Below are 19,149 nucleotides of genomic sequence, written 5' to 3' on the forward strand. Positions count from 1 at the left end.
AAGCGTCTGCCTAATCATTTTAACCTAGGTCCCTAATACTGGTATTCAGCATCAAATCCATGAGTTGGCATACTTAAATGTTTGTATTTCAAAAACATGACATAATCCAAATAAATGACTTTTCAAAAAGGGCGAATCAGGTGTAATGGAGACAGAGGTGTGCTTGTGTCTCCTGATTCACGTCTTACCTTGACTGACAGTTTTCAGCCTGACGGGACCTTTACAATTTTTTATCACGGTGTGCAGGTCGTACAAAGGCAATCCGGATATGGACAGGTTCTCCACCTCCAGTAGCAACTCCCCTTCGATTAGTTTCCCAGTGTGGTAAACCACGACGTCCTGGTCCAGTCGTCCGATGGTCGCAAACTCCCCGTTCTCCGCGCCCCCGAGGAGGGGCACGCCGAGCTCCCCGCGGGCATCCTTCACCAACGCGCACTCCCTCACCCTGGAGGTCCAGTGGCTTTTCTTTATCCCCGGTTTAGACATGGTGGGAAAAAGTCTCCAAGCACCAAAAACAGGTGTTCTCGCCTACTGTTATGATACAAACAAATAGGGCTGTGTATGTTCAGCGCAATAAAAAACGATATCCAAGTCAAGCGCAGCAAACTTTCTTTCTCTTCCACTGGAACATGAGTGCGTTATGAGCGTTCACCCAAAACGGGTCGTGTAGGAGGGATCAAGCCATCCCCGGTCACCGACCGCTTCAAATAGGTGGCTTACCGACTGTTCACTAATGTGCAGATAGTATTATTCTCATCTTCTTAAGATCCTGCTTGGTATTAATCCCGCTTCTTCATCGTTGTCATCTCGAATCTGCCACCACCGCTCCAAACACAGACTCACAGAATCACTTCTTCGGAGTCCACTTAAGCTGTATTTTAACTTTTAAATAGTTTTCTTTCCAACTTTCGTCAATATAATTACTCGTCGACGTATCCGGCTACTTGGTCGGTGGTTTTACGCCGTCCTCGAACGCTTTAAACAGGTACAACGTTGTCGTGTGTTTTACCGAACCTCATTCACATTCACACGCACTGGATGTATGTGTGTCTGTTGCTGAGTCCACAGTTTACGCATGCGCTGTGGTTTCCCCAAGGCATGAGGGATATCCTGGCTACACCTATCACATCACAGGGTCCTAGAGCGCCTCGGGTCAACAATACTGTGTGTTGTTGGCATGCTTTAAATCAGCTTTCATGTACTGGTGATCTCACTGTAAATAAAACGATTCTTCATAAAATGTATTAATTAATCAATAATCATTCAAGTATACGCTTTGTATTCAATGGTTGGTATGAGTCAATGCCTGATTATCAGCATGTGGTTATTTTTAATTCTTTGAGGAACTGTGTGTTTTGTGTTTTTCAGCATTCCTGCACATCAGGTCTGACTGGTGACTGAATGGCAAATCTCGTGTGTTTTTGTTTGTGTGTGTGTGTGTGTGTGTGTGTGTGTGTGTGTGTGTGTGTGTGTGTGTGTGTGTGTGTGTGTGTCTGTGTGTCTGTGTGTGTGTGTGTGTGTGTGTGTGTGTGTGTGTGTGTGTGTGTGTGTGTGTGCGCGCGTTTGTGTTCGCCATCATCATCATGTTAACGTGCATCAGGTGAGTCCCTATTTCATTGTTGTGTCATACTTCTGATACAGCAATGACAGAATACTTCTATCCTTTATTCATTATTCATTGTGTTCTGTACAACTAGTAAGCAATAATAAGGGAAGAGGAAAGGGAGCATGAGGAGAAGGAACTAAGATGGAGGGAAAGATAGAGGGACAGGCTTCACACAGCTGGCCCAAGGCATGCTGGGAAACAGCAGCTATTGTTTGAGGGGCACACATGGACAGGCCCATCCTAAAAATATCACATCACATCACGTGATTTCGTATTGTATCATCATACTTCAATCTGCATGCTATATACTTTCTCTACATACTTTTTTCATTTTTCATTTTATTCACCAATATACAGATATGATTCCTAACAAAGTGGTATTTGAGTCTCATGCATAATGTAACACTTTATCTAACGTCTTCAGTTACCCTAACATGATAATAGTGATATTAATGTGGCGCATTGGCCTCAGAATCATAGGGTTATGAAATAACTTGTTTATTTAGATGTTTTGTTGATGACTCAAAGCCCCGAGGAGGACTGTGCCGTTGTATGTTATAGTTAATAAAACACTGGCCGTACCATTTCCACTGCCATTATGTGTTGACAGGCATGGCCTATTAAACACACAGCAGCTCTGCTGTGTATGAATAGCATTAATGAGTATTTCCATGTGGAAGAAGCTTGTATTCAAAACACAAGTGATGTAGTCGATGAGACATACAAGATATTGAAAGAGAAAGATCAGTGGATAGTCTCTGTTGACTGCAAAGAGAAGGTGATGAGATGGAAAATCAAGAATGCAACAAAAAGTGAAACGAAAGGAAAAAAATAAGAAAGGAAGAATGAAGGTGGCAAAGTTAAAGCTGATTCAGCCCTGACTCGGCAGATAAATGTGAAGTGGCCAAGAGAAGCAGACGCATCCTGCTCTTTAAACACGGGTCTCTGGAAGGCAAACCTTTAGTACAGCTTCTACCCCAAGAGTGAATGATACTATGACATGAAGGACAGTAAAAATCAGATTTTGTTTCACTGTTTGATGAATTTGGAGCAAGTTTACACTATTAGATAGGGCTATGGGTTTCAAACCATGTGCTTCCCTGAGCAAGATGCCTTACTCCTCAAGGGCTCAACAAATGTATCTACAAATACAAGTCACTTTGGATAAATGGGTCTGCTAAATGGAACAACAGTCATGTCAGTTTGAGTGGCCATTGATGGTAATAACTGCCCATGGCTCTCTTCCCTCAATCCTTTCATCATATTCATGGGTGGGACCAGCAAGTCTATTAAACCATCCTCAAATATAGCAACAATTATGCCCCGTGTCAAGAAAGACAGAAAGTAGTTTGTTGGACAAACAAAGGCCAAATATAAGGGTGTGTGTGTGTGTGTGTGTGTGTGGGGAGGGGAAGAAATCATGCTTTACTATTTGTCAGGCATTAGCTTATGTAAACTCCACACCCATCACATAATTGCTGCACATCAGAGACCTTGTCTGCATTGGGTCTGCTCTGTCTCTTTTTCTTACTAGCTCTCTTACTCCCTGTCTTCTCCCTGAAACAACACATCACCTCCTCTCCCCCCTTCTCCTACTCTCCATTGCTAGTTAGCATTGCGTTACATAACAAGCCATTGCCACTGAGGCATGACTTATGTGTGCTCATCAACGCACAACGCAAGCACTATAAATTGGCCGATCCCTTTTTATTCCGCCTTTCAATGTCATCGCAATCTGCCTCTTTACCTCTTTGGCCTCGTTTGTTACAATCCAGTAGGGAGATTTATGGGAAATGAGAGGAGAGAGAGAGAGGGAGAGAGAGAGGGAGAGAGAGACACACACACACACACACACACACACACACACACACACACACACACACACACACACACACACACACAGTTACAGAGAGAGAGAGAGAGAGAGAGAGAGAGAGAGAGAGAGAGAGAGAGAGAGAGGGAGAGAGAGACAGGGCAGGAGAAAAAAACTTGTTTAAACGAATTCAGTGCTGCAAAGCTCAGTGTTGCCTATGACGATTAGGGATGAATGGCTTTGCAGGAAAAGGCCATCAGATTATCCGTCACACAAAGCCAATGACCGTTGGCTTTTGAGGAGCAAGTATAAGGAGCTTCTTGGTTTAATCAAATGCACAAAATCTAGTTTCCCTATACTCCTTGCACTTTTTTCTCTCTATTTTGGATGATGTCAGAAGGACAATTTCTATACATTTTTGGATCAGCAGGAGAATCCCTTGCTCTTCATCCCAGTGCCAGAAATGGGACTCAGCGAATCATACATTTTATTTAGAATATTTAACAGCCTGAAATACAGTCAGCAAATTCTCTCGGCTGGCAATCTTCCCAGGATACGTTATGTTGGATTAAGATGATGCAAATATGAGATGCATCCACTGTATATCTCTGATATACCGCATAGCAGAGACCACCCAGCCTTCTCTCTCTCCCTCCCTGTCTGTCCAAAACATTGTCACATCAGTTAATAGAAACCCACCAGGCAAGGGGATTCTTCTTGGTTGCTTCTGAGGTGAGGTTAGGGTTATCCTAATGAATTATGTTCATCTAGGTCAGCAAAAAGCTAGTTGTTTGGCTTGCAAGTAAAAGTCAGTTCCAGGATGTGGGGTCTGTAGAACCATGCATTCCAGTTGACTGGTAAGAGTATTAGAGGACGGGTAAGGAAATAAATGTAAGCAGGGTCATAGAAATCGTATATTCATGGAATAGGACGCACAATTAAGGTGTGTGTGCATGAATATTCTATCGGCATTTGCATGTGAAATGTAAATGTTTGCAAAAAAATTGTAAGCCTAACATACTATATATTTATATTTATATAGTCATACACATGTATATCAATGGTAGTTCAGAAAAAAGTTTTAGATTTTTATACCTCGCTTTGTACCAGTTTTTAATTTAACAATCGTTTAAATTGAATTATCTCTGCTCTCTCTGCTTTGTGTCTTACTCTCTCGCTCTGTGACCTAACTTATGTTCTTCCTCCTCTTTATGATGGACAAGATGAGTAAACATGTCTATGCACCTTCAAAGGGGAAGCAAATGACCACTGACACATTCATAAGGTGTGGGGCTTAATTATTAAGTGTGAATAAAACCTTTGTTCAAAATCCAACCCACAAGTTGGTGAAGGAGTTCAAAGTGCACCCTGGCACAATCAAATAGGCAAAACAAATCTTGTTGCATGCCGTGAACCGTGAGTGCTGGTCCTCCAGTCTGCAGTAGAACAGAGACATTCAGAATGGAGTGAAAGGACTATGCTGGAGCTGAGGCGGCTTGGCTGCGTTGAGCTGCTTCTTTAATCCGCGGCAGAGTTGGCACATGATGGTACATGTTTCAAACATGTGGGGCAGTAGCGGCAGCATTAAGGTTGAAGGGATTTGGGATTTGGTTCTCCTGACCTGGAGTCATGATACAGACCTGTGGCATGTGCACGTGTTCAATCCAAGTCTGTGTCAATGCACACTGAGATGTTTAACCACTTTAAAAGGTTGTTTCCTCAAAGCACTGCTTTGGTGTTTTACTTTGCATCGTTGAGGCATTAATAGATTGCCACATCTTAACTACAACTTAAGTCTGGTTGTAGTTAACACAGTAAAGCTAAATAGAATATAAGACTGCATTTAATTGTGCTGCTTTACACAAAATATTTCAACTGAAACCATTTCAACTTGGGATAAATAAAGCACCCTGCATCTGAATCAACATTATTCATAAGTAAGCAAAATCAAACATCTGTATCTGTGAAATCACCCATAACATCTAACTATTCAGAGTATGCTCAACATTTCATTGCATGTTTTTTTTCTAGCAAAAGCAGGAAGCAAACTTGACGTATTATTCTGAATCCATATCCACATGACCACAGGATGACACACAGTTATCGCCTTGTTGCCGCAACAACAAATCATTCATCAAAGTCACACACACACACACGCATGCACACTCACACACACATACACACAACCTTTGTGGAATGCAAAAATAGAGGTGGCCTCTCCCAGGGGTGTGAGTACTCTCTCTGCGTCCACTGTCAACTGGCTGTCCAGCAGGTCTGATCACATTACTGGCGGCTCTTTCAACCCTACCGCGATCTTGACGTAAGCACCTTTGTTTCCTAAATGTGGTTTCCTGAAGCAGGATAGCACTTCCAGGTGTGGCTCTCTAATTATGTATCTGCTCTCTTTTTGTAAACTTATGTAGTGCATTACGTCTACACGCCCTGGTATATAAAAGCAGCAGACCCATCATTAGTGTTATGGGCAACACCGGTTTTTGTCCTGTGATGAAACTAGTGAGTTGGAGGAGGGTCTAGAAGGGAGTCTAGTGGTCTGGGTGTTTGACCCTAAGCCCAAAGGTTCTGAGGTTCCTACCCCAATGTCAGCAGTCTACCCCTATGGGCTCATTGAAGACATGTCTCAACTGAAATCTCTGTAAGTGGCTTCGGATAGAAGTGTTGGCTGGAGGACTTAACAGCATTGAAAGTGCTCCACTGATGCCCCAAAACCCCCCTGGGGCATCGGCTGAAGCACCCTAACGAGGATGCCAAAACAAATATGTGCCGACAAGCTACCCCAACTAGGGTCATGGGGGTGGTTGGGGATGAGGACATGGTTCAATGAGGATCAGAGGTTGCATGCTAAAATGAGAGCTAAAGTTCAATGTTGACCCAATATCTTTTATGTAAGGCAGGGTTAAAAACAGAATCAAGGAGTTGTTTGTTGTTACTCTAACGATGATGAACTAAATAATGCCACTTTCTACTTGCCCTACTTTTCTTGGTCAGCCTCGGTCAGGGAGCCAAAAGGAAAGGAATCAATGTTTCATAATGGTCTGTATTTATATTGGAGGGGTAGACGGAACGTCACACAGACAGACAGATCGAAATATAATTGGATGGTATGAGAACTATATTGACAGATAGATGGATAGATTGATGTACGAAACGATAGATAGATCGATCGGTGGGCCGACACAGGGGCAGACACACAGACAGACCGTCAGATGGATGAAACGAGAGAGCTATAAACAGAAGGAGTACACTGTCTGTAGAGCACATGATGAGCCAGGATGAGATCATGGGTGCCGCGTTAGGGTGTAACCGAATAAATTCAGCACGACACAACTCAAAAACATCACAGAACCAGGGTTTCACTTTCCCAGCATGCTCTGCTCAAGGCGCCCACTTGGCCCAACGGATGGCGTGCGAGGGATGACGCTGCATGTTACTGTGATATCCAGCCCTGGTGACAATTCGACCGCCGCTGTGGGTACACATTGCTGTTATTCTGCCTCACTGACGTCTTTGTGAAGTCATGATTAGCCAGGCTCCTCAATGCACAGTTCATCTTCAACAACAGGTCCGCACGCTGTCTTAACTGTACACAAACCCCTGGGAACATAAAAGGGCAATTACTAGTTACATGACATGGTTTCATTTAGACCCTTTCCCTTGATTGAACAATTTGGAGCACTGGTCTCCTGTCATAGGCTATGTAAATATTCAACCTATTTCGAGGAAGTGTGTCATAGGGCTGGCTGATGACAGATTTTCCTGAACGAATGCCATTCATCATCAAGACGAAACCAGACCACTGCTATTACTAATGCATTTCATTCCTTTTCTATCTCTCTCCTCTGTGTCATCCATTAACACAAATTATTGTTCATAGGTGTCAGTGCATGGGCATACATGTGTTAGGATTTACATGCATCGCTCATTTAATTTGTGAATTCCATTTAGGTTTACACATGATGTTGTATTTATTCAGAGTGAGAGATCAGGCGTGAGAGAACAGCGAGCCCTTCAATGGCTGGCATTGGGATGATAGCACAACAACACATCACCAGAGAGAGAGAGAGAGAGAGAGAGAAAGAGAGAGATGGAGAGAAGGGGAAAGAGCGAGGCAAAGAGAGAGACAGCGATAGAGATCCCACACTCCAAATAGTTAGCATCTCAAAAAGTTAATGTATCTCTAGCATCCTGTCTGCACCCCTCTCCCCTCTCCTGTACCTGCCTGTGTACCTTTCCATCACGTGTATGATCCATCCAACCAAGCCTTCTCCTTCCTTGGACTCACTCAATGCTTTACATGCTTCAAAATAAAAGAAAGATACACATGTATTGCATTGGTTCCTTCACTCACTGTTAAGTGAAACAATTCAAGTTTCTGTTGTAAAAAAGTGTGTCCTTTTGATGTAGCTGCCCTTGAGAATGTGTTTACAACAGCAGACATGGGGGGGGGGGCAGTGCGCACGCACATACAAACGCACACACACACACAAACACACACAAACACACACACACATACGCACACACACACACACACACACACACACACACACACACACACACACACACACACACACACAGATAACACTCACTGGACACACTCGCTGGAGTGTTGAAATACTTGTCACACAGTAGCTTAAAACAGAAAGCCATTGTTAGATGGCTGACCTTGAATCAGTCCCAGTTCACCAGGCAGCAGGTTCAGGACCAGAGCAGCAGGTTCAGGACCAGACAAGCAGATTCAGGACCATAGCCCCAAGCAGCAGGTCCAGGACCAGAGCAGCAGGCAGCAGGTCCAGGACCAGGGCAGCAGGTCCAGGACCATAGCCCCAGGCAGCAGGTCCAGGACCAGGGCAGCAGATCCAGGACCATAGCCCCAGGCAGCAGGTCCAGGGCCAGGGCAGCAGGTCCAGGACCATAGCCCCAGGCAGCAGGTCCAGGGCCAGGGCAGCAGGTCCAGGACCATAGCCCCAGGCAGCAGGTCCAGGACCATAGCCCCAGGCAGCAGGTCCAGGACCATAGCCCCAGGCAGCAGGTCCAGGACCAGAGCAAAGCATTCTGGGAAGATTCTTGTCCCCTTAACCATGTCTGGTCCTCACAGCACAGATTTGGACTTTCTAGACTCTCGTTCACTCACTTCCCTGCAGTTCCATCAAGCTTCAGTCCAGATCAATTTCAAAGGTAAACATGCATCCTGCCGACATGTCTACGTTTTTCCATTCCAAGAACAAAGCACCTCCTAGACTCCTCTTTAAGGGAACATTTGTTAAAAGCCCCCTCCACTTTTTACCTTCTTTCTATTCCCTTTTATGTCCCAGTGGACCCTTGTCCCATGATCAGTCAACTGTTGGGCACTTACACACACGCACACACACACACGCACACAACCACCCACACACACGCGCGCAAGCATGCACATAAATTCACTCACACGCGCACATACACACCAGACAAATGCACAAACGTACACACCTCCCTGTGGACTACATAGGAGCCAGTGAAACCTGGACCGCTTCCAAAACACACCAGCTCCATGCTTTCTTTACTTTATTCGCATATAGTACTATTAGCACTTTCCTATTGCCTTGAGTCTAGCTGCCTGGAAATCAGCTCTTTCAAAGAAAAGCAGATACAATCCATCTTGAGGGCAGCTTGACTAAAGTCTTGTTATTTATCACACCACCACCACCACCACCACTACCCCAACACCACCACCACCACCATATCAGGAGCCAACAAGCAAGGGGAACATTGTGTAGTGTTATCAATGAAGGCTACGGGCCTCATGTTTTTAGTTCCTATTAACAGCGGGAGACGAATGAAAAACATTTGTCCTCTCCTCTTCTTTTTTTGTGTTATTGTAGCCAATAGAAGAGCAGTGAGCTACCATGGTGGAGTCAGTATGCAGCCATCTGTGCACAGCTACTCTTGCGGAAGCATATGGGTCCTTCTTCTGTCGGAATGCCGGCTGCTCCCGTCTCCTGGACTTAACAAGACCAGGCTCCGATCCATCAAGAAATACATAAATAAAAGAAGGAGGGAAAAGATGGAGCATATCTTAACAAAGCTTCCCGGCCATTGGAAGTTGAACCAGTGTCACGGCTGTCTGTGTCTGACCAATGCAATGGGACAGAGGGGGGTTTGAGTGTGTGTGTGTGTGTGTGTGTGTGTGTGTGTGTGTGTGTGTGTGTGTGTGCATACATGTGTGTTTATGTTTGTGAGTTGTGGGGGGGGGGGGTTGTAGTGGCTTCAATCATACATAGGGGGAAATCATGTTCAGTGACTGACAGCGACATCTAGCATCTGTCATTACGTGTGAAACGATTTAACATCTGCTCCGCATTCGGTGTAACTCGGCTGTAATGAATTTTTTTTATAAATCATACTGTGAATTGTTTCAGAGCGCTTGTGGCATCACAGCCCCCCGCTATGTAATTGTATTGCTCGCAAGGTGTGAATCCGTAGCCATTCGTTAACCCATTGTCAGCATAAGTCAAACTATGTCATCGTCAGATGCATGAGGGCACAAACAGCAAAAAGTGGCAGTAATTTCAACTAGTCAGTGTAACTAAAAACAACTTAAGACTACATATTTGTATATGCAGATATATATATGTATATTTTGAAACTCTAACATTTAAGACATTTGTAGGTGTAACAGAGATTTTACATTGAATAGCCGATCCAAGACATCTATCGCATTCGCCTCGCACACAAGTCAAGGGTTGTAACAAAAATATGTTACGTTCACTTTGGCTTTTCTGACTTGATTAGCAACTATCGATCTCAATAGAACTGTCTTCTCCTTGCAGCTCCTCCAATCAGTAGTTTCAATGCAACCTGATCCGGATATCGCCGAGAGACCCCAGGAGCACACCGGTTGCCTCAACCCGCGGAAAACAGAGAGACGATTTTAGGGATGGGCACGGAGTGGGAGCCGCAGTTCACCGGCAAGGCTCCAAGACCTCCAGGCTTCCACCCATCTGGCGGCACCAAGGTCTGGATCTCTGGTCTCTGCAGTCCAGCATGACCATGGTCACCCAGGCAACCGCCCGGAAACTATCCACAAAGTGGCCCCCTGGAGGAAATGGTGAGCGAGGATGAGCGCTTAGGTTCTGATCCCACAGCCAAGAGGAAAATGGACATGGCAGACCATCGCCACCGCCAGCTGGGATGGAGTCAAGGATGCTTGACAGAAGCTTGAAGACTCACTTGACTAACATCAGATCGGCTTAAATTATGGAATAGCATTTTACCATCTGCAAATAATAAAATGTAAATAAATGAATGACAGAAGCAGGACAGTTTAACCTCACTTTATATCAGCGTTCTTTCCCATTATTAGCAAATCATAGAAAACAAAAACATAGAAATGAAGATAAGATAATGCCAGATAAGGTTAGTTTTATTTGATATGCATGTGTGGTTACTTTAAAAGTAAATTACAATTAATTAATTGATTACTCAAATTCATTAATTGATATCCTACTAGGTTATCATAATGACTAGCTAAGTCGTATCTGAGCAACGTGCTTCAGGTTTATTTTGAGATAGTTATTCAACTTATAAAATAAACACATACGAATAGCTTGTTGATAGTTTGGCAGCGTTTACAACATAACCGTTTTTTTAAAACACGTAAAAAATAAATACAAAACAATCCCAAAACCTTGCTGATTGGTTGGTAATGGAGAAAGCACGCCCACTTTGCACTCAGACCATGTGATCCAGCAGCATCCTATTCTCTTGAGACTGCCCTTGTTTTGGAAACGCCCAGCAGTGAGCCCCATCATGTTTCCTAACCTCTGCTCCATCTCTGCTCTCCTCTGCTGGCTAATCAGGATCCACTGCCACTTAGAGGTAGAATGGTGCAATGACAAGACACACATATAATGAGCCCCAATCCACCTTAGGCCAGCTGAAATCTGTGGTACTCCAGCCATCCTGCTAAAGCTTTTGATCTTCACAGAGGAGGGCTTTGCTTTGTGCCTCAATCCAGCCGCTGATTACGGGACAAGGAAGTGTTGTGTGATGCTGACCACAGACATGTTTGTTGACCTGTCCTAATGTGAAAGATTTGTCACAGTATAGCCGCAGTGTGTTCATCCTACAAACAAACACAACATCGCTTCACCTCTGCTGACAGTCTAATTGTCTTAACTGGTATCATTTTTCGAGAAGAATGTAGAATTAATGAACAAGCCATATGCATTCATACGCACATTGGGTTGCAGTCAAGTGAGGTATGAGTATACTCACCAAGGGGGACACAGTATTATAAAAGGCTGTGTGATGATGTAGAGGGTTAACTGCAGCAGAAAGCTCCAGCAAGGTGGTGAAGGAGATGATGGAGTGAGTGACTGGAGGCGAAGCAGACCAGGAGCCAAGGAGCCGGGGCCAAGCCGAGTGTAACCATGCCCCAGCAACAGAAGGGATAGGCCGGGTAGGGTTTCATGCGAGGAGGTGGGCAGCGGGCCCATCTGAGTGCCTCTAGCTCAGGCTATAGCGGTAATGTGCAGGGAAAGTGAAAACATTCAGGAAGTGAGGAATAATTCAAACCAGATCACAGGGGAAGGAGTTGCCTTTGGTTGTGTGAGTATGTGGCGACTCCAAACCCTATCGTGTGTCCCCATACGTAAATACATGAGGCTCCTCGTGGAAAATATACAACAGCACACACATGTGTACCGTTTGGAAGTTCTGTCTTGGTCAAGGTTGTTTTCCCACAAAACTTTTTTGCGAGCACTTTCAACAGTTTGAGGGCATAGTTCCAGTACTTTTCCCCCTATATATATATATATATATGTAGCCATGTATTGATAGATAGAAATGTCATCATATGTATCTTTAAGTATGGAAGCACTTTGTGAGCGCTTGTATCCAGAGGCTGAAACATGTGTCATGTGAAACCTGTCATCCCATAGTCTCTAATTTAATTCTACAAGCCATTCTGACAGCCATTTTGTGCCATTGGGGTTCAGTGTTTTATTCGCCCGCCCCATGTTTTACAACAGTACCACTGGAGCCTGTAAGGGATCTGTGATGATCGGAGCCAGGATCAACATGTAGCTCGGCCTCTACGTGCATTTAACATAAAACACACACATTCACAGATAAACGTACACAAATGCACACAAAGATGCACATACTCATTCACAGCGCGCACACATACTGAGGTAAGCAACCCAATACAGTGACATACCGATTAGGATAAATGGCAAACAAGTTATTAAGACAATGGTTGAACGCTATAGACATCTCACAAATATTCTGTCTAGAGCAATGTAAGAGAGAACCATATGGATATAGCTAGATAAAACACTGCTCAAAAATAAAGTTTTGAGCAGTGTGGACCAATCACAACCTTTTTGGCAGAAACTGGCAAAAAAAAAAGAATTTAACTCCTGTTTTATTTAAACAACATACTTATTTGAGTAATAATGCCAACAATGCATAGATTACTATTCAGACAATCATTTAAGACATATTGTGTTTAAAACAACAAAAAATGGTTTTGGGTTCATGGCCCCTTTAACAAGAGTCCCTGTCCTCTGAAGGTTTCCCAATCTGCATGATCCATATATTCTGCCTTCCGGGACCTCAGACACTGTGTTGACCATATACTGTGTCATGTGGTTGTGTCATGTTGTGTTTGCATGTTGTCTTGTTGTGGTTGCTTGAATTGTGTTGCATATTTTGTATTTTCTCTATATTAAATCGTTTTGCAATCGCAAGCTGGGATGTTGTGTGGCTGTCGTTCAATGATGTGCTGTGTCACTCTGTGTTGCTTCATGTTGTGTTGTATTCTCTGTGGCACAGACTCTGATGTCAAATGGCTGCCGCACTGCTGTAGGCCTTGGCTGTCACGGCAGGTTTGTGTCTGGCTCAAACTGTGGCACAGCTGCACAGACCCACTGTACAGAGGGAAATGTGTGCTTGCGTGTGTGTGCGTGTGTGCATCTGTTGACGGTTTCGGGATAGAGTTTGCATGCCGATGCCTGCAGATGTCCTTTTGGTCGTGGTTAAACAAGGGGGAAACAGGCTACAGGAGTTTCTCCAGTCATGGCACTGTCATTAGCAGTGGAGAAATTTGCCATCAGAAAGATAGTCATCAACATAGGCCTCATAGCTCCAGCATTCATTACAGCAGCTACTCCTAATGCAGTCCAACCACATTTGCTTCTTGTATTTCCTGTGTCGTCTGCCTAGTCCTCATTACCATAAACCTAGAGCATACTTTGACATACCCGGGTACATAAGTAGACTTGTGAAGATAATCTTCACAAAAAACGCTTTCGCTGGTCCTCTAGCAAACCTTTAGATATATTTCCAATAGCTACCAACAAAGCCCTATCCCTCTCACGTGTATTTTATCATGCGCTCCATAAGCTCTCCATAAGATCTCCTTTACCTAATAATATCTTACCCAAGCGTCCTCGAAGACGATGGCAATCCCTTGCTCCCTACCGCTCTCTCTCTCTATCTCCTTATATCCATTCACCCTCTCTCACTCCACCCTGGTCTCTCTCTACCTCTCTTTCCCTCAGATGTGTGGTCAACGTTTGCTCGGTGGTTCAGTACCATTTTACTGTTTTTTGTGTGTTCCCTCCCTCCCTTCTTTCTGCCCCTTTGTTCTCTTCCCGGCCCTTTTTCAATCACTCCTACAGGGAGGCGCTAAACATATGCTTACACAAACATTACACTGCGCTTAGTGGGGCACCGCTACACGCACACACATACACATAGGTACGGTACGGACACACACACGCATAAATTCTGCAGGCAAGTCGCCTATTGAGACAACGATGAGCAGGATGGGGGCAGGTCAGATGACCAGTAGCTCATGTGCGTAGTGGGCGTGTGCAAGGTTGACTGTTATTGTCTAAGCAATGACACCAGCACTATTTGAGCTCTATGGCTGTATATATCATGGCAGGAGCTAAAAGCACGATAACAGCCAGCACAGCCTTTGTGATGGTTAAGAGGGGAGCACAGTAACAGCAGTAATTAATATCATAATATCAGTATTATTAATGCGGGGTTAGTGTGTGTGTGTGTGTGTGTGTGTGTGTGTGTGTGTGTGTGTGTGTGTGTGTGTGTGTGTGTGTGTGTGTGACTGTGTGTGTGTGTGTGTGTGATGGTAGGTGTGTGTGATAGAGGGGTGTTATTAAACTGCCTAGCGCTAACCACTAACTAACCAATAACCAACCAATGATCACCTAGCATTAACTACTTAATATTGTCCACTGTCACGATCTCTCACAAAATATACTAACAGGTCAGCAGGAAAAGGAGATGTGATAAGACCCAAATGCAGACGAGAACTCCTGTGGAAAGTAACAAAATGGATTTTTATAAAGAAACCTAAAAAGTCACCCTTCCATGAACTGGCACATAAAATAAATATATAAAAAAAACGTCGTTTCCAAATAATTGGAAAACTAAACAACAATGTTATAAAAGAAGTGAACAGATATATATGGGGAGAGACTGATTAGGGAATGAGGTGCAGGACGGAAAAATTGGCAAGGACACTCGGGTTTATAAATAAACGTATTTCTTCCACGCTCTTATGCCTTTTCCATGGATGGCAGGGGTGCAGTGATCTGCAGGTACTGCTGTTCGGACTGTGGGGCGGGTGTGTGAGTGAGTGAGAAAGGAGCAAAACGAGAACAAATTAGATCCCCGGAGACTGAACCTTCAGTAGCATGTGTAGTACACACACTTACACATACACAGGCACATGCACATCGCAATATCATGGCTATAAAAAATAACATAGCATGTGTAACTAATTTGTATTGTAAACCACCTTTTACGGATTTGTGAAAATGCAAAGAAATGCTGGCAGGGAACAGTTGTGTTAATACAGTCTAACTGAAGCTATGATGTATATAGATCCACAAAGCAAAAGTGCAAACAACTACTTATACTCCTTAAAAGAAAACAATACTTTAAGAACCTATGCCTGCACATTGAGGTCGAACAAGGAAATGCTTCTATTGTTCTGCCAAATAAGCATCTCCACATATTATCTGTGCTCATGGCTCTCATGCTATCTGAGAAGGTAGATGGGTCTCAAAAATCAACATGCCTTCATGAGTACCCCATTAAAAATGCATCGTTCCAATGCCTCTGTAATAAGTATGTCACTAAGTAGACATTGGAATGACACACACGCACGCACACGCACGTGCACGCGCACGCACGCACGCACGCACGCACGCACGCACGCACGCACACACACACATGCACACACACACACCCTCTCAGTGTAAATATATTATGGCATCTGTGGGGCTTCTGCTTCCCAGTGCCGTTGGAACACATTTTGTGAAGCAGAGACCACATTCTCCACTTTGTCCGCAGACTCCATGGGAATATCAGCCCTGCTTGGCCACAAGGGGGAGGGCTATAGGGCTTGAGTTGCGGGTGAGATTGATGCTTTAAAGTTGTTTAATGAGATTAGCTGCATTGTTTCAATGGTCTTGGATCTGGCCTGGCTGGTATGATCCTGCGCACCCAAGCCAAATCGTGCTAGTTATCATGCTAGAACTAAATATATTCTAAGAGGGTGATTTTCATATTCAAATGAGCCTTGCATCATGCAAATGTGGACCTCAGCAACAGGTTTTTTTTGTTTCAGGCAAATAAAAGTAGGAGGAAAGTTATATAATAGCCATGACTTACTTTAGGTTAATACAGTTAAAACTACATTTTTGAATTGTTAGTTAGATTTAATGAGTAGATGGTTGCCTCTAAGCTTCCTTTTTCAAAAATTGCTTAGTCTGATCCTATATTCTCATCCATCGGCCAAAATAATACTCAATGCTTCTATAGAAAAACACATTTGAGCAAACTTTGGAATAGTAGGTTTTTGTCTCCTGTTCCACTGCAGTTATGAGCTCTCAACATAACCATTTATCTCTTACACTTTCTCTTTCTGGCATTAGACAGATAAAAAATAATCCCTCTATCATATCCTCCCTCGCTCATTCTCCCTCTCCCTCTCTTTGTCCTCCCTCTCTGGTCAGGTAGAGAAATAATCCCCGTATCCATACCATTAGTCACACAGGATTAGTCCCCTGGCAGAGAGAAGAGGAGATGAAGGTGAGAAGAGAGAGAGCGCGAGAGAGAGAGAGAGAGAGAGAGAGAGAGAGAGACCATGAACGAGAACGAGATGAACGAGACTGAGACAAGACAGTGTTTCGCAAACAAATGTATCGCAAATTTGAACCAAATGTTCAGAAAATTGGACAAAAAAATGCTATGTATGCCCGTTTCCATCAACTACTGTTATGTGATATTTGCAAATGGTTCACTGATAAAAGCAATTGGTGGCGATAATTCTCCAGTCAAAAACTTCATATGACAGCTATGTGCTCTTGGAAGAGTCCAGGGCAGCCCTGTGTACATATGAGCAGAAGCTTGACTGACATTTAACTCACAGATTTCTGTAATCATCTTGTATTCACATGTATTCGCTCGATCTGTTTTCATTGCACCAAGTCACATATTTAAAGTTTTGTCAAATGAAAAAGGTGCATTAAACACGTAGATTGAATTGCACCTAGAGAGAGAGAGAGAGAGGGAGATAAAGAGAGAGAGAGAGAGAGAGAGAGAGAGAGAGAGAGAGAGAGAGAGAGAGAGAGAGAGAGAGAGAGAGAGAGAGAGAGAGAGAGAGAGAGAGAGAGAGAGAGAGAGAGAGAGAGAGAGAGAGTAATGTAACTAGGTGTATGCACATGTTTTGAACTCATGAGATAAGGTGCACATAGTATCTACTTGGATTTAAAATATTGCTTTCCATAAGTAGATGGTTGCTAATAAGCCTACCTATCAAGTTTTGGTTAGCCTGATGCTGAGTTCTCATTCATCGGCCAAAACATTACACAAGGCTGTTGTTAAAAAACACATTTGAGTGCCACAACATTCGGAAACCTCAGAACAAAAAGTTTTGGTCTCCTGTTCCAATAAAAAAAGACACATCCTCAAAATCCATGACTGCCCTTATGAGGTTAGCAGTGCCAGCGATTATCTGTTTGTTAGCTTGAGTGCTTTTCAGATCTTATATTGTTGGACGGTTGGAATGTCCTACAGTGAACCTGCTGATGAATTGCAGGGCTAGGGGTTAGTCGCTAATCAGTGAGGATAGAGATCTCTCCACATAGTCTCACCACCCCGCAAACTCTTCCAGAAGCACATTTGAAAGTCGTGACTCATTTATCTGTGTATAATCTAATTAAACACAGCCTGCAGCATGGGAAGAAAACAGCAATCTGCTATTATCTGACTTAACCACTTGCTCAGTCGTTTTTATATAATTTCTTGGATATTTTACATTACACAGTCCACTTTCAGCTTTTTCTGTTTAAAGAGTTCATAAATGTTGTTTATGTGACTTGTGTTTTTTGTTGCATAATCCCTGTATTCCATTACACAACAGTTGTAGCTTGAACTCTCTCTTTCCTCATATTCAATAGTGGTAACACTTTACAATAAGGGTACATTAATTACCCATTAATTAACATTAGTTAATGTAGTAATAAATAATCATTAACAAACAGTTTAAAAACAGTTAACTCATGCCTAGGCATAATCGACTAATGATGTTGATGTTACCTAAGGAAATGCTGTTAATTTTAGATCTTAGGTTGTACATTATTTAATTTAGAGTTCAATAATGCTCACTGAGATATGCTAAACCTAACTCCATTAAAGTATGCTAATGCTACATAATAATGATTATTTCTGAATTAGATAATGTTTACTAAGGCTTAATAACATTACCCATATTGTAATGCGTTAACAAATGTCTCTGGATAAGGTCAACTTAGCAGGGGTCTGCTGTTACATAGCGTTATACATCCTGGTTTGTCAATGCTCTGCGACAAATGTTCTTTCAGGTCCCTGAAAGATTCCCTACCTCCAACTGAAATCAGTCTATACGATCTTATTTCCTCTCCATCTTCACAGAATATTAATATCAAGGTTTCTTTCAATAGTGCTTCATAATAGAAAGATATTATTCTTTAAAATGTATGCCCATCAATTTTTGCCTAACTTTGTGAGATACATTATCATAATTCGTAAAGTTCCGTGAATATTAGAACAATAAAAAACTGATGTACTATGATTGTTTGATGGATGGAGGTGCCTCGGTCAACTGTCCAATCCAATCCATTGGATAACGCACTAGAATGACGTGTGCCCCCCCTGTTGGTTCAATGAAATACTGCAGTTCAATTAAAGCGATAGAAGACAGGCATACACATTGAAAGGCAGACACAGCTGCAATGAAACTACTGATTATAAATGGGTTCATTGCTCTCTGAAGCAAATAGGCAATTGCCCATTACTGCTCGCTGAAAGACATTTGCCTCATTTAACCGAATGACCCCACAACAAGCATTCGTCACTATTACAGAACATTATCACATCCCAAGCAATGCACTTGTGTTATGTACTGCCATTTGTGTTGCTTGGTCCGCATACTCAGTCAACGCATTGTTCCACATATATTCAGTTGTCATTAAATAACGGGAGTCATTCCAGCAATGCCAGCAATCTGAGAACATTACCATGTGGTAATGTGTGCCAATTAGAAGACAGGAAGTGTTGACAGTACTTTGCTAAACAACTAGCGTCAGAGGAAATGTATTATTTATGTAAGAAGCCATATTAACTCCCTCCCAGGCTATTTGCGATTGCCTGGGAGTTT

General features: G+C 43.1%; 1 protein-coding gene across 2 annotated transcripts in view; it reads right to left on the reverse strand.

Moving 5' to 3' along the window:
• The window catches only part of LOC130402642 (membrane-associated guanylate kinase, WW and PDZ domain-containing protein 1-like), a 101,421-nt gene extending 100,341 nt beyond the window's left edge, over positions 1 to 1,080 (reverse strand). For both annotated transcript variants that reach the window (XM_056606893.1, XM_056606892.1), the window contains exon 1: positions 189 to 1,080. In XM_056606893.1, the coding sequence (XP_056462868.1) occupies positions 189 to 486 (298 nt within the window). In that variant the 5' untranslated portion in view covers positions 487 to 1,080. The remainder of the gene's footprint in view (positions 1 to 188) is intronic.
• Positions 1,081 to 19,149: the final 18,069 nt, after the last annotated feature.

The sequence above is a fragment of the Gadus chalcogrammus genome, chromosome 13, assembly GCF_026213295.1.
Source record: "Gadus chalcogrammus isolate NIFS_2021 chromosome 13, NIFS_Gcha_1.0, whole genome shotgun sequence".
NCBI classification, from domain to species: Eukaryota; Metazoa; Chordata; class Actinopteri; order Gadiformes; family Gadidae; genus Gadus; species Gadus chalcogrammus.